General features: G+C 41.5%; 2 protein-coding genes across 7 annotated transcripts in view; one reads left to right on the top strand and one right to left on the bottom strand.

The window, feature by feature from the left end:
• The first annotated feature begins 10379 nt into the window (after positions 1-10379).
• On the top strand, positions 10380-12788 carry tnfb (tumor necrosis factor b (TNF superfamily, member 2)). The gene is made up of 4 exons (XM_046400556.1): positions 10380-10708; positions 10817-10871; positions 10976-11035; positions 11313-12788. The coding sequence occupies exons 1-4, from the start codon at positions 10520-10522 to the stop codon at positions 11768-11770; spliced, it is 762 nt and encodes a 253-aa protein (XP_046256512.1). The 5' UTR covers positions 10380-10519; the 3' UTR covers positions 11771-12788.
• Positions 12789-13698: 910 nt separating this feature from the next.
• The window catches only part of gabbr1a (gamma-aminobutyric acid (GABA) B receptor, 1a), a 67407-nt gene continuing 59319 nt past the window's right edge, over positions 13699-21786 (bottom strand). For 5 of the 6 annotated variants that reach the window (XM_046398684.1, XM_046398690.1, XM_046398689.1 and 2 more), the window contains 4 exons: positions 21142-21269; positions 18842-18970; positions 17861-18004; positions 13700-15895 (listed from right to left, as the gene is read on the bottom strand). In XM_046398684.1, coding sequence (XP_046254640.1) covers positions 15611-15895; positions 17861-18004; positions 18842-18970; positions 21142-21269 — 686 coding nt within the window. In that variant the 3' untranslated portion in view covers positions 13700-15610. Of the gene's footprint in view, positions 15896-17860; positions 18005-18841; positions 18971-21141; positions 21270-21786 lie in introns of all 6 variants that reach the window. The other variant, XM_046398685.1, reaches the window with a different exon arrangement.

Here is a 21786-nt window from a genome sequence, read left to right as displayed (position 1 = left end):
ACATCCACAGACAGAGATGAACTCAAAACGCCCTCGGATCAAACTTCTTGGAGACAACCGGGTTCCTCTCATGAAATAAGTGTGAATACTATTCTCAGGCTCACTGTTAGGTAAATGTGTTCTCTTATGTCTGTATGACTGACATTAGCCCTGCAATCCTTCAGCTATAATTAAGGTACTCAGTCACATTCACTGACTTCCTTCCTCACTTTCTAACTTTCCCCTGAAAGTTACAGTGACATGCAACCAAATGAAGTTACCCTGTATAAAATTACAGATTTCCCAGGGTTTGAACACTGCTGGAAACATACATGATGATCCAATACTAAACCTCTACAAAACATGTAACAAAGGTCCAGTTGTTTTTAGACCTGAAGCAGTAATCTTAATACATATTACACCTTAAAGGGATCACTACACTTATTACAATTCATCAGGGGGACATAGATATCTTGACCAAAATTAATGGCAATCCATCCAACAGATGTCGAGACATTTAAGGAAACTTCATGGAGGTGAGCGGTCGACCTTCCAGTCTATGCATATGAACACACCCTCACATGAAGCACAGGAGTTGGCTTACAGTCACAGAAATGTTGACACTCTGACTGATCTAAAAGTGATTCACTCACTTCATCACTACTTCATAAATAGCACTGACTTGACTTGATGTGACCTGGCAAAAATTCCCTTTGTGTGAGGCCTCCACCTTATCAGGATTCACTCAACCTGTGTACATCAGGGCCCACTTGCAGATCAGGATTTAGAGAAGGCAGGTAGCGTGACGTCACCTCCGACAGGTATCTTAGGCTGTTCGTCTCCCCACACACTCTCTACAACACTCGCTCCTTTGTTCTCTTGTGCCTTTGATATTGTGTCGGGATTGTTTATCAGCCTTGGCATTTCTGCTGGCTTCTCTGTTCAACCTCCGACATTTTCAGTTCCACAAAAAAAAACAACATAAAAGTTCTTGCCTATATCTGGAAATAAATTTGCCTGTAGCTTCAGTTAAGGTTTTGTAAACCATTATGTTTACTATGCACGGCATCTATCAGATAATCACTTTGCCTCTAATAGTTTGTTTGAAGTTATTGTAGTAATTTTTCCAGTCATTTACAAAATTATAGCCGGTTTACTTTTAGTATTATTAGTTATTAAAAGCCAAAAAATATTTTCAATTAAGCTTTCATATGTCAACATTTTTTTGTTACAGTTAAACAAAATATACTTATTAGAAGGTACAAAGTAGCAATATTTCAGTGTAAAAATACTGAATTACAACAAGTACATTCATAAGTGTGCCTGCAGTGAGGATATTTTTTTTATTTGATAGCCACAGTAATTACACAAAAGTTGCTGACTCTAGTGACCGAAAGAAAGAGATTACGGTCAAAATGAGTTTCCTCCATAGGGAGGCTGAGCTCAGCCTCAGAGATAGGGTGAAGAGCTCAGACATCCGGAGGGAGCTCGGCTTTGAAAGGAGCCAGTTGAGGTGGTTCAGGGCCTTTCAAAGCGGGAGGAGACCAGCCGGGGTGGACCCAGAACTCGCTGGAGGGATTGTATATCCCATCTGGCCCCGGAACACCCAGGGGCCGCCGCGACCCGACCCCGGATAATTGGAAGACGATAGATGGATGGATGGCGTGCTGATGTTACTCCCCACTACACGTGATTTTTTAAGTTAGAATCTACAGTACGTTTGCTTTGAAACCAAGTGTGCCATCCAGAAAAGAACTTAGCATTAGCATAGCGTCAATGTCTTTTTAGATAGACACTAAGGATTCAATTCAGTTATGAAGCTTCTCTCTCTTTACATCATCTGCATTATCTCATTTGTGTGCACAGATAATATTAGAAGTTAAGAAACACCAGGTCTGTACTATGGGCTTGTGTGTGAGGGTTCACACAGAAAAACAGCACTTCCTAATATGTCTCACAGTTCCTGCCTCAAACACGTCATTAGCTGTGAAGATATTAGCTGTTTTTATTGTGTACTATGTGGTTTTTTTTAAAGTATTAATAGAAAAAAGGGGAAAAACATTTCAAAAAACTTCCTCCATCTTGTCAGTTATGATATTCTCAACCACCTGACTTTAAGTCACGTTGAGCCGTTCTTTTCTTTTGCTTTTAATTCTGTATATATTTTTTGGTTAATTGAACTGTAGCTTTGGTCACATGCATTCTCATGTTGAACAAACTGTTCATCATGTGATAGTGTTAAGCATCTGAGAACAAATACTGACAACTGGTGTAATGGGGAAAAAAGTACAAAAAATGAAGGATTTCTTTTCTGCTGTTGTTTTAGATGGTGTGATTTCTGAGTTTCCAGTATGATGAAGGAGTAGGGAGTGTGTGTTTCACTCATTTAAACCACTGCTTCGTTTGCATAAACAGAATCAACAAACTTCTGTCGCTGCTTTGCTGCAACAAGGGTCACACAGAGTGACCACAAAAGATCAACAAAGCCAGATAAGCGTTGGTGGAATTGAAGAGCACACACTAAATGTATGAAATGCAGAAGCTAATGCCCTAAAGATTAGAGAAGAGGACCTAAGAATGGAAAGTAAAATTTGAATCCCCAGCCAGTGGGAAAATTTGAAAACAATATTTTCTGCCTTCCTCAAAACAGAACAGTCGTGATGCCCTTTAGCAAGGCACTGTCTTTACTTCCAACTTCTGCTGAAAGGCAGACAGAAGATGTGAAACTGAGGAAGAACTTCCACACTCTGAAAGTCCATTAAGGTCAAATGGAGTAAACTTTATTTTCACACTGTTTATGTTAAACTACAAACCCCTCTTAGTCACAGTGACCGCATTTGCGTAAACTCTAACTTCAACTATCTCAGACAGCCTGGACAGATTTCACTGGCAGCTGAATTCCAGTTAAATCTGTCCCGATGTTTATCACGTTCTTAACCGTTTCGACCTTTTCTGACCAGTGTTGTTATATCATCCAGCTTCTCTAATCAGTATTCTTAGATGAACAGTGGATGACGTAAACACTGTGAATGTAGGCACTGGTTCTTCTCCCTCAGTCCTGCAAAGACTTTTAGCTTGTTTTACCACCAACTTTTTCAACTGGCAGTCCATGGGCCATAAAAACAACCAATGACTGGCCCAGCACACATAAATCTGATGTGTGACAAAATGCATCAACTATAGTGTAGTTATGTCCATATATATCTCTCACACATTTGAGTTGTCATGTCACTGGACTCGTTTGCTTGTTATCGTTCTAAATTAAAGACACAGCCAGAGCTGAAAATGTGCGTGTCACTTCCTTCTCGTTTCTGTTGACGGTTCTACAACAGCACTGACAGGGCAGGGATCGCTCATCTTTCACACACAGTGTTTTCTCATGAGACGCATTTTCAACCTTTAGTTACTGTCAAAATGGATACCGTTGACATCGTTGACATCTGCAATTTATGATATGCCTGGGTCAGATAAGTGACCAAAAATATTTCTATTTCAAAAGTGAAGCAATGACCATTGTTAATTTTCTTTATTTTTCTTTATTTTATTACTACATTCGAACTAAAAGGGTTTTAAATAGGCTGCTGAAAGTGTCTGGTCCATCTACATTTCCTGGTTTTAAAATCTCTTCCAAGTGAATTTGAAATTGAATATCTCTTTCTCCTTTTCTTTTCTTTTGCTTACAACTCCTCCAAACTGCTCTTAAAGATATCCCCATCAGCATGAGCGACATCATTTGTCAAGGTCTACGAAAACCTTCACAAATCATTGCTGAAAAACAAATTCATTTTGTAATCTGACAACGCTTATGGTTAAGGATGGTTAGGTTTTGGCACAAAAATACATCGGTATGGTTTAGGGAAACATTGTGGTCTCGGTTAAAATTACTACCTTGGTAAGGTTAGGAGACTTTCGTTGTCATGGTTACAAAAATAAACAAGATTACAAAAATCATAGGGGGTTTTGTCACTTAAATGTAAGCACATGTTGCTCGAGGCATTTGCTGAAATTACTGATTCTGTCGTTTCCCCGGGGAGGACAATCTTGCAACCCCCAGCTTTACTGTTCTGACTATTCACTCTGCTCTGACAAGCCCCATTTAGCAACAAAGCTCTGATAAACCCCCTGTACCCCACCTGGCCAGCGTCAAATGGAAAGAGCCTGCTGATGGACCGCTTTGACCCGCACGGCAAGGGTCGAAATACGACATTACATTCATTATGATAATTGATGCAAACATAATTTCTGGTCAATCACACTGTGAAAACCACATAGGGATCCCTACAAAATAAGATACTTTCCAATATAGAATACAGAAATATGTGATATTCAACTGATTGCTAGAAGCAATGAAAGTAAGACTGAGTAAGACTAAGACCACTGTGTGGGCATTATTTTGTATGCATTTCGTCTCTACAGAGTGAATAGTTTTGTTTTAGTTTTTTTATGAACAATCCACAGATATTAAAAATAATGTCTGACTGTTTTCTACTGCCAAAACAGTCGATCTCACTAAAATGTTGCACTTATTCTCATGAGAAACAAGTTACACTGTGTAGATTCGTCTTACAAAATACATCAGAAGACATGGTTATTGTTTCCAATTATAATCAAAAGTCAGTCATGAAATTATGCCGTTTGAGCAGACAGAAAGCATCGGATAATTCTGTGACTTCATAGTATATGATTTAAAAATGACTCACTAATCCAGGGAGCTAACTCGTCAGTAGCTGGGCTTTTTAAATAGGCCACACTCACCTGACAGAACATATATGGTAGCTTTGGCAAGCTAACTCGCTTCATGATACAGTTCTCATAACAGGAAGAACACACACGAACTTCCGGTTATGTAGGGGGCGCTCGCGAGGTAGTGCAAAATTAATGAGGGCTTATGGGGCTGTACCGCCAACATGTACATTTTATGGTGGAATAACTTTTTTTCCTACCAATTTTACGTATGTTTTCGGTATTGGGTTGCGGGGAGGCATTAGAGGTTATGTTCACGTGATGATAATCGAAGTTAGCCTACCGTAACGTAACGTTGCTAATCGTAAATCTTTAACCGACCAATCAGAATACACAAGTAGAACGCAGGCGTTTTATGGGTTAATCTGTCTGCCCTGTAAGAAAATCGAGCCGGCATTAGCATTTTTTCTTTTCAATAATCCGTACTGTATTTTCAAAAACTAAAATAAAATTCGCTAATTGTTTTTCCCGTTCACTGGGGACTACTTCTCGAGTGCCCCATAGGTGAATTGCAGACAATTTGAGTTACAATGGGATGGGAGAGTGGACAGGCTGTCCGTAAAATGGCTGTGCCTCAGGTCAAAAAGGTCAGACGGCGTTAGCAACTTGCTAACTGGATAAATTAGCATTTAGCTGGTAAAGATAAAGACATGTCCATTAGAAGTTGATGGAGATGAATTGGAGCTAAAAGGAAAAAAGGAGGATGTTGAACTTACCGAAAAGAGAAATGGGACTGCGTGTCTGCAGGACAAAGATGTACTCTAATATAGGAAGAAGGGCTCTGTTTTTAGCATTTAGCTAACGCCTTCACCTTGGCAACCAGAGAGGAGTTCTGTTGGCAACTTTATATGGTCGTAGGCCACAGTGTACTGGTGCACTGCCCCCCAGTGGACAAAAAAAATCAAGTTTCCTTCAGGATAAATGTATTATATTCATCCATGTCTACCTCATACTTGCACACACTTGCACATACATATTTATGCTGCCATATGCTAAAACCGGCTTCTTTATTTAAATGTTTAGTTTTATTTTCTATTTTTATTTAGCTTATATTTCTGTTTTATTCAACTTTTTATCTCGTATTTTTATATTTCTATATTCTACTTATTGCTCTCAGGACCTGAGTCCTAATTTCATACCATAAACGTGAACGTGAGCTGGTGTGACAATAAAGTTCCTTGAATCCTTGAACGATGGTTCAACTTTATATGAATTTCATTTTTTATTATCATTTCTCTTTGTAGTCACCAAAGCTGATATCATGGGCACACGGTTACATCACAAAACAAGTCCAACAGGGCACAATCAGACAAGTCGTAAACAAGCAAACACGTTAGTCAGATTATCTTCACTGATATATGTGGGAGTAAAACTGACAGCGAGAGCAGTCAAAATGTTGTTATTGATCTTTGACTGCACAACGGTGGCATGTGTTGCAGGTAAAGGCTGAAGCAGGAAGTCAGTCTGTGACAGATGTCAGCTGCGATAAATGTTGACAGCGAACAACTCGGACATGATTGTAAATTCATGCATGCTTGAACTTGTTTCCAGGTTCTCCGACCTCACAAATAAAATGGCTGAATGCAATTTTATTATCGCTGATAAGGATGATGGCCAAAACTACAAAAGTTGTAAACACACAAATTATCCTTTGAGAATACAATGGATCTTTTCTTTTTATTTTTGATGTATCACAAATGCTGTTGCTTCTTTATGATTTAAAATCTCACAACTCCTGTATCTTTACTGTATTTAAATGAGGATACATTCACTCAAAATTGGTGTAAATTCTGCCCCTGATACTTCACAACACCACCCACATGGTAGTTCAGCTTTAAAACCTCTAAGGACTTCAAGTACTGGCCTCATCATCTCTCTTGTGCTATTTGTTTTGGTGGCCTGCACACATACGTAGCATTTAAAACATATTTGACATTATTATCACACACTTACACACCCATATGCACATACACACAGTGTGTACAGAAACTGTCCAATCTCCTCTTTTACTGTTCTTATGTCGAGGACATGTTCTACTACAGACCCCAACATATTTATTTCTTATCACTAAATTATTATTTTTTTTTTTGACCCAGTAAACATGCCCCCAGCCAGTTTCAGGGTTATGACTAAAATCCCACATACAGATAACCACCTAAACTAATCTGGTGCTTCTAAATTAGCTCCTGACAAATACAGTAGGGGAACAAAGAGGTGAAAAACCGAACAGGTACAGCGTAACTTCTTAGAGGCACAGCGGGGGTTTATAGGCCACCAGACTACACAGTCTAGCAGCAGCGGAAGCCACCTTGCATTTGTGGTTAAAGCTCATTTTGGCCCAGATTATTCCCTTACACATCAACAATTCCCTCCGAGCCCACACACGGTAACAATGAAGAGGGGATGATGAGACAGAAACCAAAACTTTGTGATGTGGATTTTTTGTTTCTTCAAAAACTGGCACCTGTGATTGTGTCACCAAACAAATCTGAAAACGAAGCACGGCCGGCATCTTGTTTACGTGCAACAGCTTCCTTCCTCCACTTCCTCCCTCTCTGGCTCCCCATCCTTCCATCCTTTCCTTCCTTCCTCTGAGGTAATCTTTGCCTGTGCTGTAGTTGAGCCCCACTGCGTGATGACCACACAATCCTGGGATTTCATGATGCAATCCATGAGCAAAATCAGGCAAAGAACAAAAGAGGTCTTTTTCAAAGTGCTCCAGATCTTGCGGGGGGTGGGGGGGTTACACGTGGGAGATGTGTCACCGTAGGAGAGGTCTGATAATGATTCGATTGTGCAGAAAAAGGAAAAGGGCAACCAGATATGAAGGGTCTAACTGGGGAGTTTCAGTTTCTGGTCCCATGAAAAGATGTGTTTGTCCCTTGCAGGAATTCAGCGGGAGTTTGGGTGTAACATATTACAGATGACCTCTGACTGTCAGCCGGAAAAGACTCAACAGATTGTACAGCATGGCAGAAATAACCGAGCATATGAGGTGGCAGGAAACGACAGAACATGTTCAATCAATTTCTTTTTGCGTCCTCTTTGTTTGCAGTGACGGTTATCATTTTCTCCCAATTTCCTTCCCAGGGAAAATGTCAGTATTTACATCACACGTATGTCATGTCTCTTCATTGTTTAAAACTGGCAGGTCATTTTTTTATACCAGATTTTATCTACTGTGATATTTTGCAGGCAATCAGAAGAACTTTACAGAGACACAGGTGACTTGTTAAGACATCATCCCCATCCAAAATACAATTTGTAGCTGTCCTTAGGAAAAGTGTGACCTAATAATAACAATCTCTGAACTCTGCTGCTGGCTACCATTTTTAATCTGAGGTGTGATGGTGTGATTACGAAGCTAATTAAATTCTTTCAGCAAATTAACCGGAGTTCGTAGATGTGTGTTGTGCCTTGAGGACTAACGTCTTTAATTCGAAAGAGTCAAAGAAGTCGAGAGTGTGGCTTATATTTGAGCTTCCTGTTCAGGGACCAGCGGATATGATAACTAACAGCTTCATTCGGTGAGTCTTCTTCTGAATAATCAAGGGGAGGTGGGAGAGTGAGCAGCAGGAAGTGCAAAGAAGCAATATATGTTTGTTTGTGTGTCATGTGGGTGCGTATGGTGATGGTGATGATGATTTCATCCAGTAACATCTTGCGGTCGGTTTGTGTTTGCATGTTGGAATGAAACAGTTGCAGGCTTGACACGAAAATGCCATTTCACAACCGATTATTTCACACACAGTGAAATACTCCAACACCTCCTCTTCCCAGTTCACACACACGCACACACACACACACACACACTTAAAACACTTAAAACTGTCGAGCTGCTACACAGCGTCACAGCACTTGAGTCCTGACAGGTTTTCAAGGAAACACAAACACATAATTCATTCAAAGTCTGTTTGTCTTCTCCTGAGCAAACAAGCAGAGCAGCTAGAAGGGAAAGTGAATGAGAAAAAGATCCATAAGTGTTGTTTTCAAATAAAGAAGAAGAAAAAAGCACCGCCGACTGAAAACAAAACGGACCGGACAAGTCGTGTCAGGCATGTGTGACGAAAGGCCCACACACATGAAAGTTCTGCCTCCAAGAGAGAGAAGTCAGGCGAGAAAGTGGAACGGGGAAACCAAGACAGAGACAGTGGACCAATAAGGAGAAGTGTAACCAGTTTGTCAAGTGGTTTGAACTGAGTTGCATCATCGCCCGGTTCTGAAATGGAAAGAAGAGAGTTGCCAAGTTTTGCTTCAGCACAGTTTTCTCTTTCCAGACTGAGAGAGTTTTTCTGTCAAGATGTCATGAAGAAAAAGGAAAAAAGAAAACTAAAATCTTAACTCCTGAGACATTTTAATGCACATTAAAAATTAAAGTTATTTAGATTTTTTTTTAAAAAAACATTGCTTATGTTTCTAGCTGGGTAGATCTTTTGAAGTACGACTTTAGGTATGTTGTTGTGTTTTTGACTGATGTCCCTTTAGCTCTGGTGAAAAAAAAAACCTTAAAATAAAAGTTTTCTGTGTAATATTTTAGATACCCTGTTGTCTCTCACTTGTGTGAAGCAGATGGCTTTCACAGAGTTTACAGTTAGCTATTTGGCAAAGCTGTTGAACCTCTGCTAATAAAGATTAAAGCCAGAGATTAAAGATTTAAATAGCCTTAACACTCCATTTGAACCCTTGTATTTAGCATCTAACACCCTAATTAGCAGATGTATGTCTTAAATAATGCGCTCATTAACAACTACAAGCTTTCCTGTGGGCATCTGTAAGTGGAGGCTGGTGTATACAGAGATAATGAATGTTAATATGGTAAAACACAGTAGTGCACATTAATAAACATTTTTAAATGCCCTTATATCTGCTCACAGCTACTTTTAAGGTCCTATAAAGTAGCAATGTGTGTGATTTTAGTTCAGGTTTATGTGATCTTCGGTCTTTCGATGTCGTGTGTGTGTGTGTAGCGATGATGTTGAGCCCTGTCGAAGACAAATTTCTGTTACCTTTTGGTGTCGGACAAATAAAGATTCTATTCTATTCTACATTACGGCGTGCTGTAAACAAGCTGATCGATGTTTTCGAGGTGCTGTGAAGTGCTGAACATGGGCGGTTGCACTCAAGTGTAATCAGAATAGCTGAACAGGTGGATCGTTTACACAATCGCACATTTTTGTGGTATTTCAAAACATCTGGTCAGATGTGACCACAAGATTTTGGCGAGCTAAGATTTATGTAGAAACCTCAGCAGTCACAGACAGAACTCACATTCTGTGGGTGACTCGAGTCAGTAATGAGCTCAATATGTGTTTATGTGTTTGTGACTTTGTGTCTGACTCGGTGTGTCTGTGCGTGTGTGTTCATGTGTGTGTCACAACTCTGTGTAATTTTTCAAAACCCAAAAGTTGCGAGTAACCACTTTCCCATCCTGAAACCGCGACTCCCGTTGGGTTCTGCGCTGTGGTGAAACTCCACTAAAAATTCTGTGACTTCTCTTTCCCTCTCGGCTGCGGCTCTTTTCTCTCCGTGGCCCGGGTTGCTCTGCTGCTGCCTCCTGCACTGTCTCCGCTTACACAGTGACATCACTGGAGTTTCCCTTCTGCAGATGTAGCAGCCACAGCATAAATACTACAAGCTCTCTGGCAGAAGTTCATTCTAACGCAGCAGCAACACAAAAAGGGAGAAGTATCATCACAGAGCGCCGGAGGCAACTGAAAACACAAAGTCACCCAGCCAAGTTGTCAGTCGGTCGACATTTCTTAACAGCCAGCAGCAAAGACTAAGTGTTGTGCACAGTATGGTGGCTTACACAACTGCACCAGGTGATCTTGAGATGGGGCTTGAGGAGAGGCCGGTGGTTTTGGTAGAGAAGAAGTCGTCTACCAGTTGGATATGGAAGATGTCCGGGGCCCTTCTCTTTGTGGCCCTTTGCTTCGGAGGCGCCTTGATGTTTTCTTGGTACTGGAGTGGAAAGCCAGAAATGCCGGTAAGGAGCAACTTTGATCAGACAGCTTTTAAAACCCCGTCTTTTCTGACGAGAACTGGACATTTCTGTGTTCGTGTCTCTAAATCTGTTTTTCTTCCCTCCACACAGAACCAATCCGGCCAAGCAGAAGCACAAATCAAGGAGGATGCTGCTGAGAAAACAGGTGATTATGTGCATCAGTGCTCGTTTGCTGAGGGATTTTGTGAGATATATTTGAGTCTTTGTGGACTGTTTGAGTTGAACTCACATTTGTCTTCCTCTTCTCAGATCCTCACTACACTCTGAAGCGTATCAGCAGCAAAGCCAAGGCAGCCATCCATTTAGAAGGTGAGTCACGGCTTACCTTGATTTGGTCCTCAGCAAACAATGGGCTCATGATCTCGCCTTTCAAAGGAGCCTTTCAGACTCTTTCTTCCACCTGTGCGATATTAGTGGCCTCTGTGTTAGTCAGGAGTACTTTAAGAAAGTCGTTTCATAAGTTATTCATTGGCTTCAGGCGATTTTTCATTCCACTTACTGAATAACACACCTGTTAATCATTTAGTCCTGTGCGGAACAAGGTGTATCGAGGTCGTAACAACGCTCCTTCATGTTCTGTTTCCAGGTAGCTACGACGAGGGCGAGGGTCTGGAAAGCCAGCTGGAGTGGAGGAACGGTCAAGGCCAGGCGTTCGCTCAGGGCGGCTTCCAGCTGACGAACAACCAGATAGTCATCCCACACACCGGCCTCTACTTCGTCTACAGCCAGGCGTCGTTCAGAGTGTCCTGCCACGACGGCGAAGAGGAGGGATCGGGAAAACGCCTCATGCCTCTCAGCCACAGGATCTGGCGCTACTCAGACTCCATAGGCAGCGAGACCTCTCTGATGAGCGCGGTGAGGTCGGCGTGCCAAAACACGGCTCAGGAGGACAGCTACCGAGATGGACAGGGCTGGTACAACACCATTTATCTGGGTGCAGTGTTTCAGCTGAACAGGGGAGACAAACTGTGGACGGAAACCAACCAGCTGTCAGAGCTGGAGACCGATGAGGGCAAGACCTTCTTTGGAGTGTTTGCACTTTGAAATGACTCTTAAAGCAAAGGGTACAAGACTCCGCACAGTGCCATAAGTTGTTTTTAACATTCAGTACTTTTCATTTTTATTTTTATTCATCATCATGGTGATGGAGTGATGTTTAAATCCCAATGGAGATAAAGCTTGTTGCTGAACAGGCGGTGCTGATTTTTAAAAATCCTATAAACTGTAACAGTTTGCAATGTTTATTTTATTTTATTTTATTTTATTTTAAGCACTTTTAGTACATTATTTATGTTGACCTGAGATTGTAGTGGACCAGACTTTCTCCTCTGCTGTATCTGAAGATGACACAGCTCTTCAATGGAGAGTTCAGGTTCAAGGATTACAACGATGATGTACAAAGCTGTTATCGCGTACCTTTACAACCTGTATGTATTTATTTGTATTTATTTATATTTAAATGGTGGGGATTATTTGTTAAATATTTTATTTATACACTTTATGTGCACATAAACTGAATTAAAATCTAACAACAACATCAAAAAATGAAAAAAACCTAACAAATCATTTTGTGTCACCATGAACAATGAACTCCTTGCATGGCTGAGATAGTAATACTAGAAACACTAGAGATTTACAGCTGAGTTGGCAAACAGCTCCAGCCAGACAGGGCAGTAGCTCACACACACACACACACACACACACACACAGTAGTGGAGTGGGCCAAGTTTCTTATTTGACAAATGTTGATCCAAAATTCCTCCACAGCCAGCAAATACTTCCTTTGTTAGATCAGACAAGACGAGGGGAATTTCCTGCTTTTTTGTGTCTTGCTGAGTGCTGTGTCAGGTGGAGGCCCACAGAAGCCTCAACCCAGAGCGGGTTTTCCCCAGCGACACACCCCCCTCCTCCTCACACTCACACACACACACACACTCCACCACCTCCCTTCTCCTCCACATCGCCAACCCTTTCCCCCCCATTACCACATACCTCATCTTCAGTCAGCTGGAAAGAAGCATGACATGGAAGGCAGTGTGTCTGTATGTGTGGTGGGGGTGGGGGGTGTGATTGCATTCAGCGCGGATGTGTGTGTGGGTGGGTGTGTATGTGTGTGTGTGGGGGATTTGTGATTGCCTTCAGTGCGGATGTGCGTGTAGGTGTGTGTGTGTGTGTGGTGGTGGGGGGGATTGCCTTCAGTGCGGATGTGCGTGTAGGTGTGTGTGTATGTGTGTGTGTGTGGGGGGGGGGATTGCATTCAGTGCGGATGTGTGTGTGTGTGTGTGTTTGTGTGTGCTGTGACACTGCAGCACAGCTGGTTTTATCACATTGTCATCATCTAAAAACAAACATTACACAAATGTGGGATGTGCTTGGGAGCAATTGGTCCACTTTAGTGCTTTTTATCTGCAAACATCCACTTATTGTCTGAGTATCGAGGTTCCCACTGGCCTCCGCAGCTGGTCACAGTGTCGACGTCCACTTCCCACTTTCTGTTAATTAATCTCTTCTTCTGGGCTTTCTTGCTCTGTCGACACCAGCAGGCCAACCTGCAGAAACAATCTCAAGTTTCTGATAAAGCTGACAGCGTTAATTGTTTTAAGAGTGAGTCACTGTGAGTCAGGAGAGCAGCAAATAGCTGATGACATCTAGTGGATGATGTAAACACACTGCCTAATCCACCGGGTACTGAGACTCAAAATTAGGGGGCTGTTTGGAAAAATAAAACGGTTTTGACGTTTCCAAAAGATAAAATGCTGAAAAATGAATCGTGCGACTTGACTGACAGTGGATGAAAGTGGATCAAGCTTTACCTGAGCTGAAAAACGCTGGTGAAAAATCCACAGATACGTTTCAGGATTTCATTCAATTACACTTTCACTTATCGAAAAGAAATTCCTCAAACACTAGTAGTAGTTTTTGAGGAATTAACCCTGTAATTCCCTGATGTTTACTTAAACACCCATTAAAATACCCAATGAAAAAACAGTTATTTTATTTATGGTACCCATATATTTGCATACACATACTCTGAAATATATTAACATTTAAGATCTTAGATATAGTGAATACAAATATCTCCAAATCCATGTACGTATATTGTCTTATATGTGCAAGATAGTAGAACATTTCCTAAATTATTTCTGCATTCATATGTTACACTGATCCAGGTTCTGTACAGTTAATACATATGGCCTATTTCATTCATTCATGTCCGTCCCCATACCCTGAGCTAAAATTTATTAGAATATTAGCAACATAAATTGGGATGACCAGTTTGTTCATTTTAAAGTGCACACTGTAATATATAGATATATTTAGAAATATTTGACAAAGTATTGTTTTTACCTGCCAATAAAGCTGATCAGGTATCATTGCTTTATAAAATCTGGAAATAGCTCATGAATGAAATAGTACATCCAGATTAACTGCTGAATAAATACAGTATGTCACATTACTTTACATATGTCCTCCTGTGATTCATTTACAACTTATCCAAAGGCAAAATGAGAAAGAAAATCATCCATCCAGATTGTCTGTTATGGGAAAACATTGAAAACAAAAAAACCCCCCATCCTCTTAAAATAAAAAGAATGATGTAACATATTCACATGTATAAAATCTTGAGGGGAATAAAAACTGTGCTTTCTCTGAATATCCACAGAAGAAGCCATCGTGGAAACCCCAAGTCTCACCGCACTGCTGCTGCAGAAATACAAACCGACTTTCATTTTCAGGGGGCAGAAAGTACAAACTTTTCTTCTGGCATGTTGGATTCAAACATCTCTAACCGTTACTCCCCGCAAAATGTCCGAATCAGCCACCGACATGTGTACATACAAATACATCAGATGCAAAATGAGGGCTCTATTTGATGGCTACTAGCGGAGCATATCGCCAAACAGATATGAGACAAATCTCAGAAAATACGAAAACAAGTTTCAAATGGGAAAACCCGACCAGGTTTCGATCGTTTCCTCCTTTAAAATGGATCTGCTATTCATACATCAGCAAAGGACTGGATTTTTGAGATGCAGTGTTGTACTCGAATACAAAGTCCCGACAACAGACATCCACACATGCCAAACTCCTTGGTCCTTTTAAGTTATGGCTATTTAATAACGCACGTTACCATTTCTCGGTGACAGCAGTATTCCACGCAGTCGAGATCAGCTGTTCCTCAGAGGAAACGTGGGGAAAAAACTGTCACTGTACATTTCTTTGTCCCTTTGTAAATCTCAGTTTTCATCACTGTCCCGAAAAGCAAACAAACAATTCAACACCAACTCCATGACAAAACAGATCAGATATTACAGAACGATATAAATCACTACGGTATGTGCTTGCCTAGTCAACAAACTCGAGAGACAAAAGGTGGAGACGATAGAGCAAAGACACAAACACAAACACTTCCTTTTCGAGATCCTCGACGCCGGTGTCTCCACAACGGAACGAGATAACGAATGAGGGAGAGGAATGATCTGGACATCTGTGACCTCTGAGAGGACATCGAGTGCTGCTAGTCTGAGATGTGCTCGTCGCCAAGTCGTTGCTGGGCCGAACACGGTGAGATCAGAACTGTGAGGACGCTGGATGTTACCTGTGTGACTCTCACCGAAGCTGCCGAGTGTAAAGCACTCCTGTGTACTTATTTGTGCTTCCACGCCGTTTTATCTTTTGTTTTTTTGCTTTTTTTATTTGAAACAGTGTCACTACACTGCTGTGCTCATTGCCAATACAAGTGAAAGTCACAGTGTCTCTTTGTGTCTTGTGTCCCCCACCCCACCCCACCCGTGTACATTGTGCGACTGCGCCCGCCGCTCCTCCTCTTCCTCCTCCTCCTCCACCTCCTCCTCCTCGTCCTCCTCGTCCTCGATGTCTTGCCTATTTATACAGCAGCGGGATCTGGCTGTTGTGACAGTGGTTGCGGCTCATCTTGCTGTCGGCCGGGTAGAGGTTGGAGGAGTTGGAGAAGGACGGCGGCAGAGAGTGATTGTCCGTGGTGGGGTTGGGGTAGCCGGGCGGGGGGAGCAGAGACTTGGGATCCGGCTGAGACGAGGGCGGAGGGGCGTTGTGGTTCTGATTCTGGCCTGCGGAGGGTCGGCGGCGGTTGCGCAGAGCCTGTCGCTCAGCCAGCTGGTTGCGGAGCGCCGACACCCTCTCTTCTTTCTGCAGACACAGTGAGAGGAGAGTGAGATGGAGACGTCAGGTCCGCAAATTAAAATAATGGAAGGGCGAGACTTTACCTTAACCTCCCTTGTTTATACGCATTTATTAGCATTTCTTTGTAGCAGTAATTGACAATTAGATAACCGACAATTAGACAATTAGACAAACAGACACTGTCAATTAGTCGCTGGAAAGAAAATCAATTTGCAACTAATTTGATAGTCGTTAATTGATTCAGTCATTTCTCAAGCAGAAATGGCAAACATTTGCTGGTTTCTGATTCTCAAATGGGAGGATTTTCTGATTTTTGTTCCCTCACAAATATTACAGTTAAGGAAATATATTTGGATTTTGGGTGAAACGAGACATTTGAAGATGTTGTGGTATAATTTCTACGTAAGTTGTGATGAGCTAAAGTTATAGTATGCAATGCAATATGATAGCATGAAGTAGTCATGTTATGTTTCCATTTAAGATTGAAAGAAAAGCAAGATACAGCTGTGTTAAAAATAATACAACTGGTGAAGGGCCTGTAAGCTATGGAAGGTAAAACTGTGTAATTATGAAACTGTTTTATGGTAGTGAAACACTGTCTATGGTAGCCATACACTGTCAGTGTAATCTCATTATGACTGTGAGCCTAAAGAGAACATTTATTGTAATCCTGCATAAAATAATTATTTTTAAAAAATGGCACAGAAAGAGGCCTGGAAATAATGGTGTCTAGTGCCAGCCGAAACTTAGGCCGAAACTGGAAGGCAGCCCAGAGAAGAGAACTACTGGTGTAAACTGTGCTGAAGAAGCAAATAAAATAAATAAATAAAGACAAACAGGTGCAAAACAAGGCCAGTGGAAAGTCCCCAGAAGACCTAGGGCAAGCCCACCTAATGGTGTAAAAGTCACCACCCAATCTAGGGCGAAAAAAGAAAACCTAATGGTGTAAAACAAAGAAAGATGGTAAAGGGATGGACAACAGGCGTGGAAAGGTCCAGACCCTAAGGTATATATTGTGAAGCCACCAGTCATTTTGTGAGAGACCCTTCATGTGTACCTAGTGTGCGTTGTGAACGGTTTTCCCTTTTTTGCTGGCATTAAAGTCTTTTCTGCTCAGTCTACACGACAATGTCACACCTTTGAGGACCTTAAGGTTCTGTCAAACTACGATGAGCGTTTTCCACAGTTACTTAACATTTTGTTGATTACATGATTAGTTGAGAAATCCTGAAAACAATCTGCACATTATACAGCACCTTTACGCTTGGGTTTGTGTTGTTGTCCAATAAGGAGGGAGTCTGATAAACTCTGTTCATATTTTTGATGCGTATTTGCATACACCTCATATGATTTTTGCTTTAAGCCATGTAAACTATGAACCTGATCCTGCTCAGTAAATATAATATTCTGATCCTTTGTCTATAAACACTGAATAATAGAAAGATAGTGTGAAAGCTACCAATAAATGCAATAAATAAAGCAACAGTTACAAAGGAAACACGATAGCATAGAAACTGGGCTATTCAATTACTAATTCAATAGAGATTTTAAAACCATAAAGTGTAGATGGGGATGAGCCAGACTATTTTAAAACCTTTTCTTTGTGGTGTTTTGCCACATATCAAATGTGGTCCGCAGGCTGCTGACTGAATATCCCAAACATAAACTCATGTATCCACACACAGTGCGGCAAGTTGTTGTTAATCTCTATTTTCTCATATTATTTTCTCAAATTACATCATGAGTGTCCACTGCATTGACAAAGTACATACAATCAAATCACACACACACCTACATGCACACAAAAGGTACACTGATGTATATAATGCTGTATTATCTGTCCATGAATGTACTGCATGTACTATACAAAGTCTGCATCCATTATGAACTAAATGTTAACTAATGCGAAAGTATACTTTGTGTGCCTGGCATTTTGTGTCTCTTTAACGTTAACGTATCTGATGTCGTCACCTCCTGGATGATCTTTTGCAGCTCCCTGTTCTCTCTCTCCAGCTGCCTGGACTTCTCCTCGTCGTTGTTGTTGGTGGACGAGCCGGTCTTCAGTGTGTCCTGCTGCTCCGACTGCCACTCGCCGCGGGTGATAAGGCGCCGCATCTGGACCAGGAAGTCAATGAAGCACAAGATCAGGCTTGGGAGTAGTACAGCGTGCTAAATGAATAATGCATCAACACCTGATGAGAGCAAATTTTTACTATCTGCAGCCCTTTAAGCCAAATCCCTCACATTTGTCTTATCACTGGGGTGCAGTTTTAAGAGGCTGACACTTTCATTTGTTTTTGTCCTCATTTCGGTGACATCTCCAGTGCTTAGCGCTCAGTGCGATGTCATTTCTGCACTGCACTCCCAGAAAAAAGCCAGACAATCAAAAAGAGGTGAAGACACTGTGATGTTTTTTTGTTTGTCCTTGGACTTTGCAGTAAATGAAGTTTGAATTTCTGTAGGTGGCACTCTTTCCTCTGTCATCAGCAGTGCTCAGCAGCACCTCCCAGCTCTTCTTCTGTTTATTCCAAACAAATGATTATAGCTGCTGCCAGACTGGTAAAATGTCTCACTTTTATAGGTGCCAGAGGATTTTTTTTTCTCCTAACACCAACTGTTTGCAGCAGCTACACATCTAAAGGCTCAGTGTATAACAGGAACTATATATACTGAAACTTCACGGCAGTGATGGTGGATTCACAAATCCTTTGTGTGATGTCACAGCCAGTCTGAACATCTAAACATATTTTGGTGATTTGAAATGAAATGCAGAGCCATCAGAATAACCAACACAAAGTTTAAGAAGTTTGTCATTTTCATGCATCATGCAGCGCAAGCTTCACTTTCTTCCTGAAGACACTTTTGACCTTTGGTTTCACTGCAATACGAGCGGACTTTCCAGTGTGTGCAGCAGTAAAGCTTAGTAAAGGTGTCGGCAACGAGTCAGAGCACCTTGGGTACAAAAAGCACCACCAGAGTGATGTAGGCAGAGAAGACGATTGCTAAAGAGGCAAAGGCAAAGGAGGCGTCCTGCTGCGAAGACAGGATCATAGTCACCGGAGCCGTGATCAGGCACAACACCTGCAGAAAAGGAAAGACAGAACAGGAAAGAGAGAATTGGAGAGAAAGAGGGGATGGAACAAAGCAAGGGGAAAAGTGAGGTTTAAAATAAAGAGAGAGGAGGAGGCAGGGGGTAGAGGAGAGGACGTGGAGAATAAAGAAGAGTGGGAGAGCGAGAGCGTGAGAGGGGAGGAAAATCACATCCATAAAAGCATTAGGCATCTGTTTATCATTCCGGGGAGGACTCCCATGTGAAAACAGCATTAAAAAGTCATGACTGAAGTGGCAACAGCACGCTGACAATCACCACATTGTCATCTCATCAGGGCCTGGAGCTCGCAGCTCAGCAAAGAGGAAGGAGGTCCCTTTACAGACACCATTAACTATTGACATTATCATAAAACTGAAATGTGTATATCATAACATAAAATAATGACATTAGACTTGTCTCATATTACGGAGCCATGTGACAAAATGAGCACTCGAGCTGCGTTTAATGCTCTCATAAATAACCATGAACGACGATCAATGATAAATCCTCTCCTTGACGGAGGAGGCGAGATCAATCCAATTACTAATTACATATCCACAAAGTATAATCTGATAAATGTTTGGATGCTCATTAAGATGTTTCCTCACTCATTTATTAAAGGCAGAGAAGGCGAGCACAGGAAATTCTGGCAAAATGGCTAAAATGCTAAAGAATAAAAAAGGAAAAAAAAAGTTCGCCTGCTTTTGATGAAAACATCAAACCAGTTTTTCCAGACATTTTACATCAATTACAAAGTTACCCAGTGTCAAGAGTGTCAGGAAATGCCATCATCTATTTGTCTAAAGTGGCTAAAGTGAACATAATGGCAGCTATTTCAGTATAAAGTGCATCCTAGGTGCCTCCGTTCGAGATGATTCACTTGCTATTAACAGCCACTGAAAAATGTTTATGACTGACGGCAGCGTTTAGCACTGTACTTTAGTGCCTAAATGGGTACGTTTTTAGACCGATTCCTGCCAGAGGGCAAGGCAACAGCCCCATACAAAGTGCCGTATGTGTGCAATCACTGAACACAGACTTTTCCCCATATATATATATGTATATATATATATATATATATATGTACATACGCTCAACACCAAAGCTAAGGTACAGAGCAAAGCACTCAGCTACAAAACGAAGGTAAGCTCAACTTGCACGAAGCCTGCAGCACAAATAAAAGTTTGAGGTGCGCACTTTCTCATTTTATTGATTTTATTTAACATTTATTTCACCAGGAAGTCTCATTGAGACTGATTCTATAAAGGAGACCTGAGGTATGACTGTTGGTATCACAGCACCACAGGCACCATAAGCATCAAAATTTATGATTCATACAGAACAGCAGATTGTGCTGGCAGTGTAACGATTTGGACAGAAATGCGTCCAGGGATCTGCATTTTAGAGAATACAATCTCAAGACGAACTTGCAGAAAAACCTGAATATTTCATATACAAGCCTGTTTTTCTGTGTCTCGTAAAGCTCCAACCAATCATTGTACCAACATGTACTTTTCACTATTTCATACACAATCATCAATTTGTGATGTTCAACACACCCCAAAGGTAGTTTTGAGAGGAACAGTTGTCATTTATACTCTGCTGTGCCCACAGGGGACTTCTTTATGTACGAATTTAAAAGGTTGATGCAAATGATGGACCTAGAAACATTGAAACAATATCATTTTACACTCAATTGCAGCTGCACAGGAAGTACTTCATAGAGATGTTCTTCCGCGTTTAACCAGTTATCTACTCAAATAGGGAAAATATGCCACAGAGGGATTAAGGGAGCATCAAGTTATCTAGTATGAACTCCATTAACTTTTATGGACCGCAAAGTGTATCCCCTTGAGAACGCAGCTTTTAAGCTCCTGCAGCTGAAATGTCTTGACATGCTGGTCAGTTGCCTGGTTTGCTCTGCAATGGGAAGAAAAGTGGCTCCTGGATGCCAGAAATCTCAGCACCAGGCTAAGTAATCATGGAGGCACTGGCATTGATTAAGTCCCCACAGATATACTATGTCCATTTTGTGCAATGGGAGGGGGGTTATTCGGTGTGCTTCAGAAATGGTCTTTGCAGAGAAAGCAAAAGAGCAGAGGGTGGACAGCAGCACCCAGAAACAGGAGTTCAGGCATGAGTGTTTCGTTTTAGGACTCACAGCAACGTTGTAAATAGCCATCCCCACGGCCCGATGGTCATTGATCTTTTCTGTGGAGACAGACTTGGTCTCGTAAGCCAGAAATATGCCCAGCAGCAGCAGCAGACCCTTGTAGCCATAAACCACACCTACAGGAAGAGGGAAACAGTGAGAGGACGGAGGTAAAAGAGTGGATGAGTGAGCGTGCAGCAATGATGGACAGAAAAACATGGAAAAGCTAAAACAGAGAACTGAAAGTAGAAGAACTGACCCCTGAAAATGGAAAAAAAATAAACCCTTTAGATCTTAATTGAGGTGAAAGTAAACAGCAGGACCACCCTGACCTTCACAAACACCTGTTACTCATTCTTAATAATCTTTTGGACGAAGATATTAGCTAATAGAAGTCTTTGAAGCAACATAAACAGTAGCTCTCTAACCGGCACTCACTCACTATGACCTGCTTGATGAGTTTCAGGGTCACAACATTGATTTTACATGTCAAAGTCAATTTATTAGTGAGAGGGAGAACCACACGTCCCATGAAAACACTTTCCTCTGAGGCTCTGGAGGGAGCTCTCTGAAGTCTGAGAAAATTAATCACCTGGATATCACCTGGACAGGGTGTGGAGATTACAAATTTATAAGAGGAAGCTTGCATTTCAA

Source organism: Scatophagus argus, chromosome 9 (assembly GCF_020382885.2).
Source record: "Scatophagus argus isolate fScaArg1 chromosome 9, fScaArg1.pri, whole genome shotgun sequence".
NCBI lineage: Eukaryota > Metazoa > Chordata > Actinopteri > Scatophagidae > Scatophagus > Scatophagus argus.
This window is presented reverse-complemented; position numbering and strand designations above follow the sequence as displayed.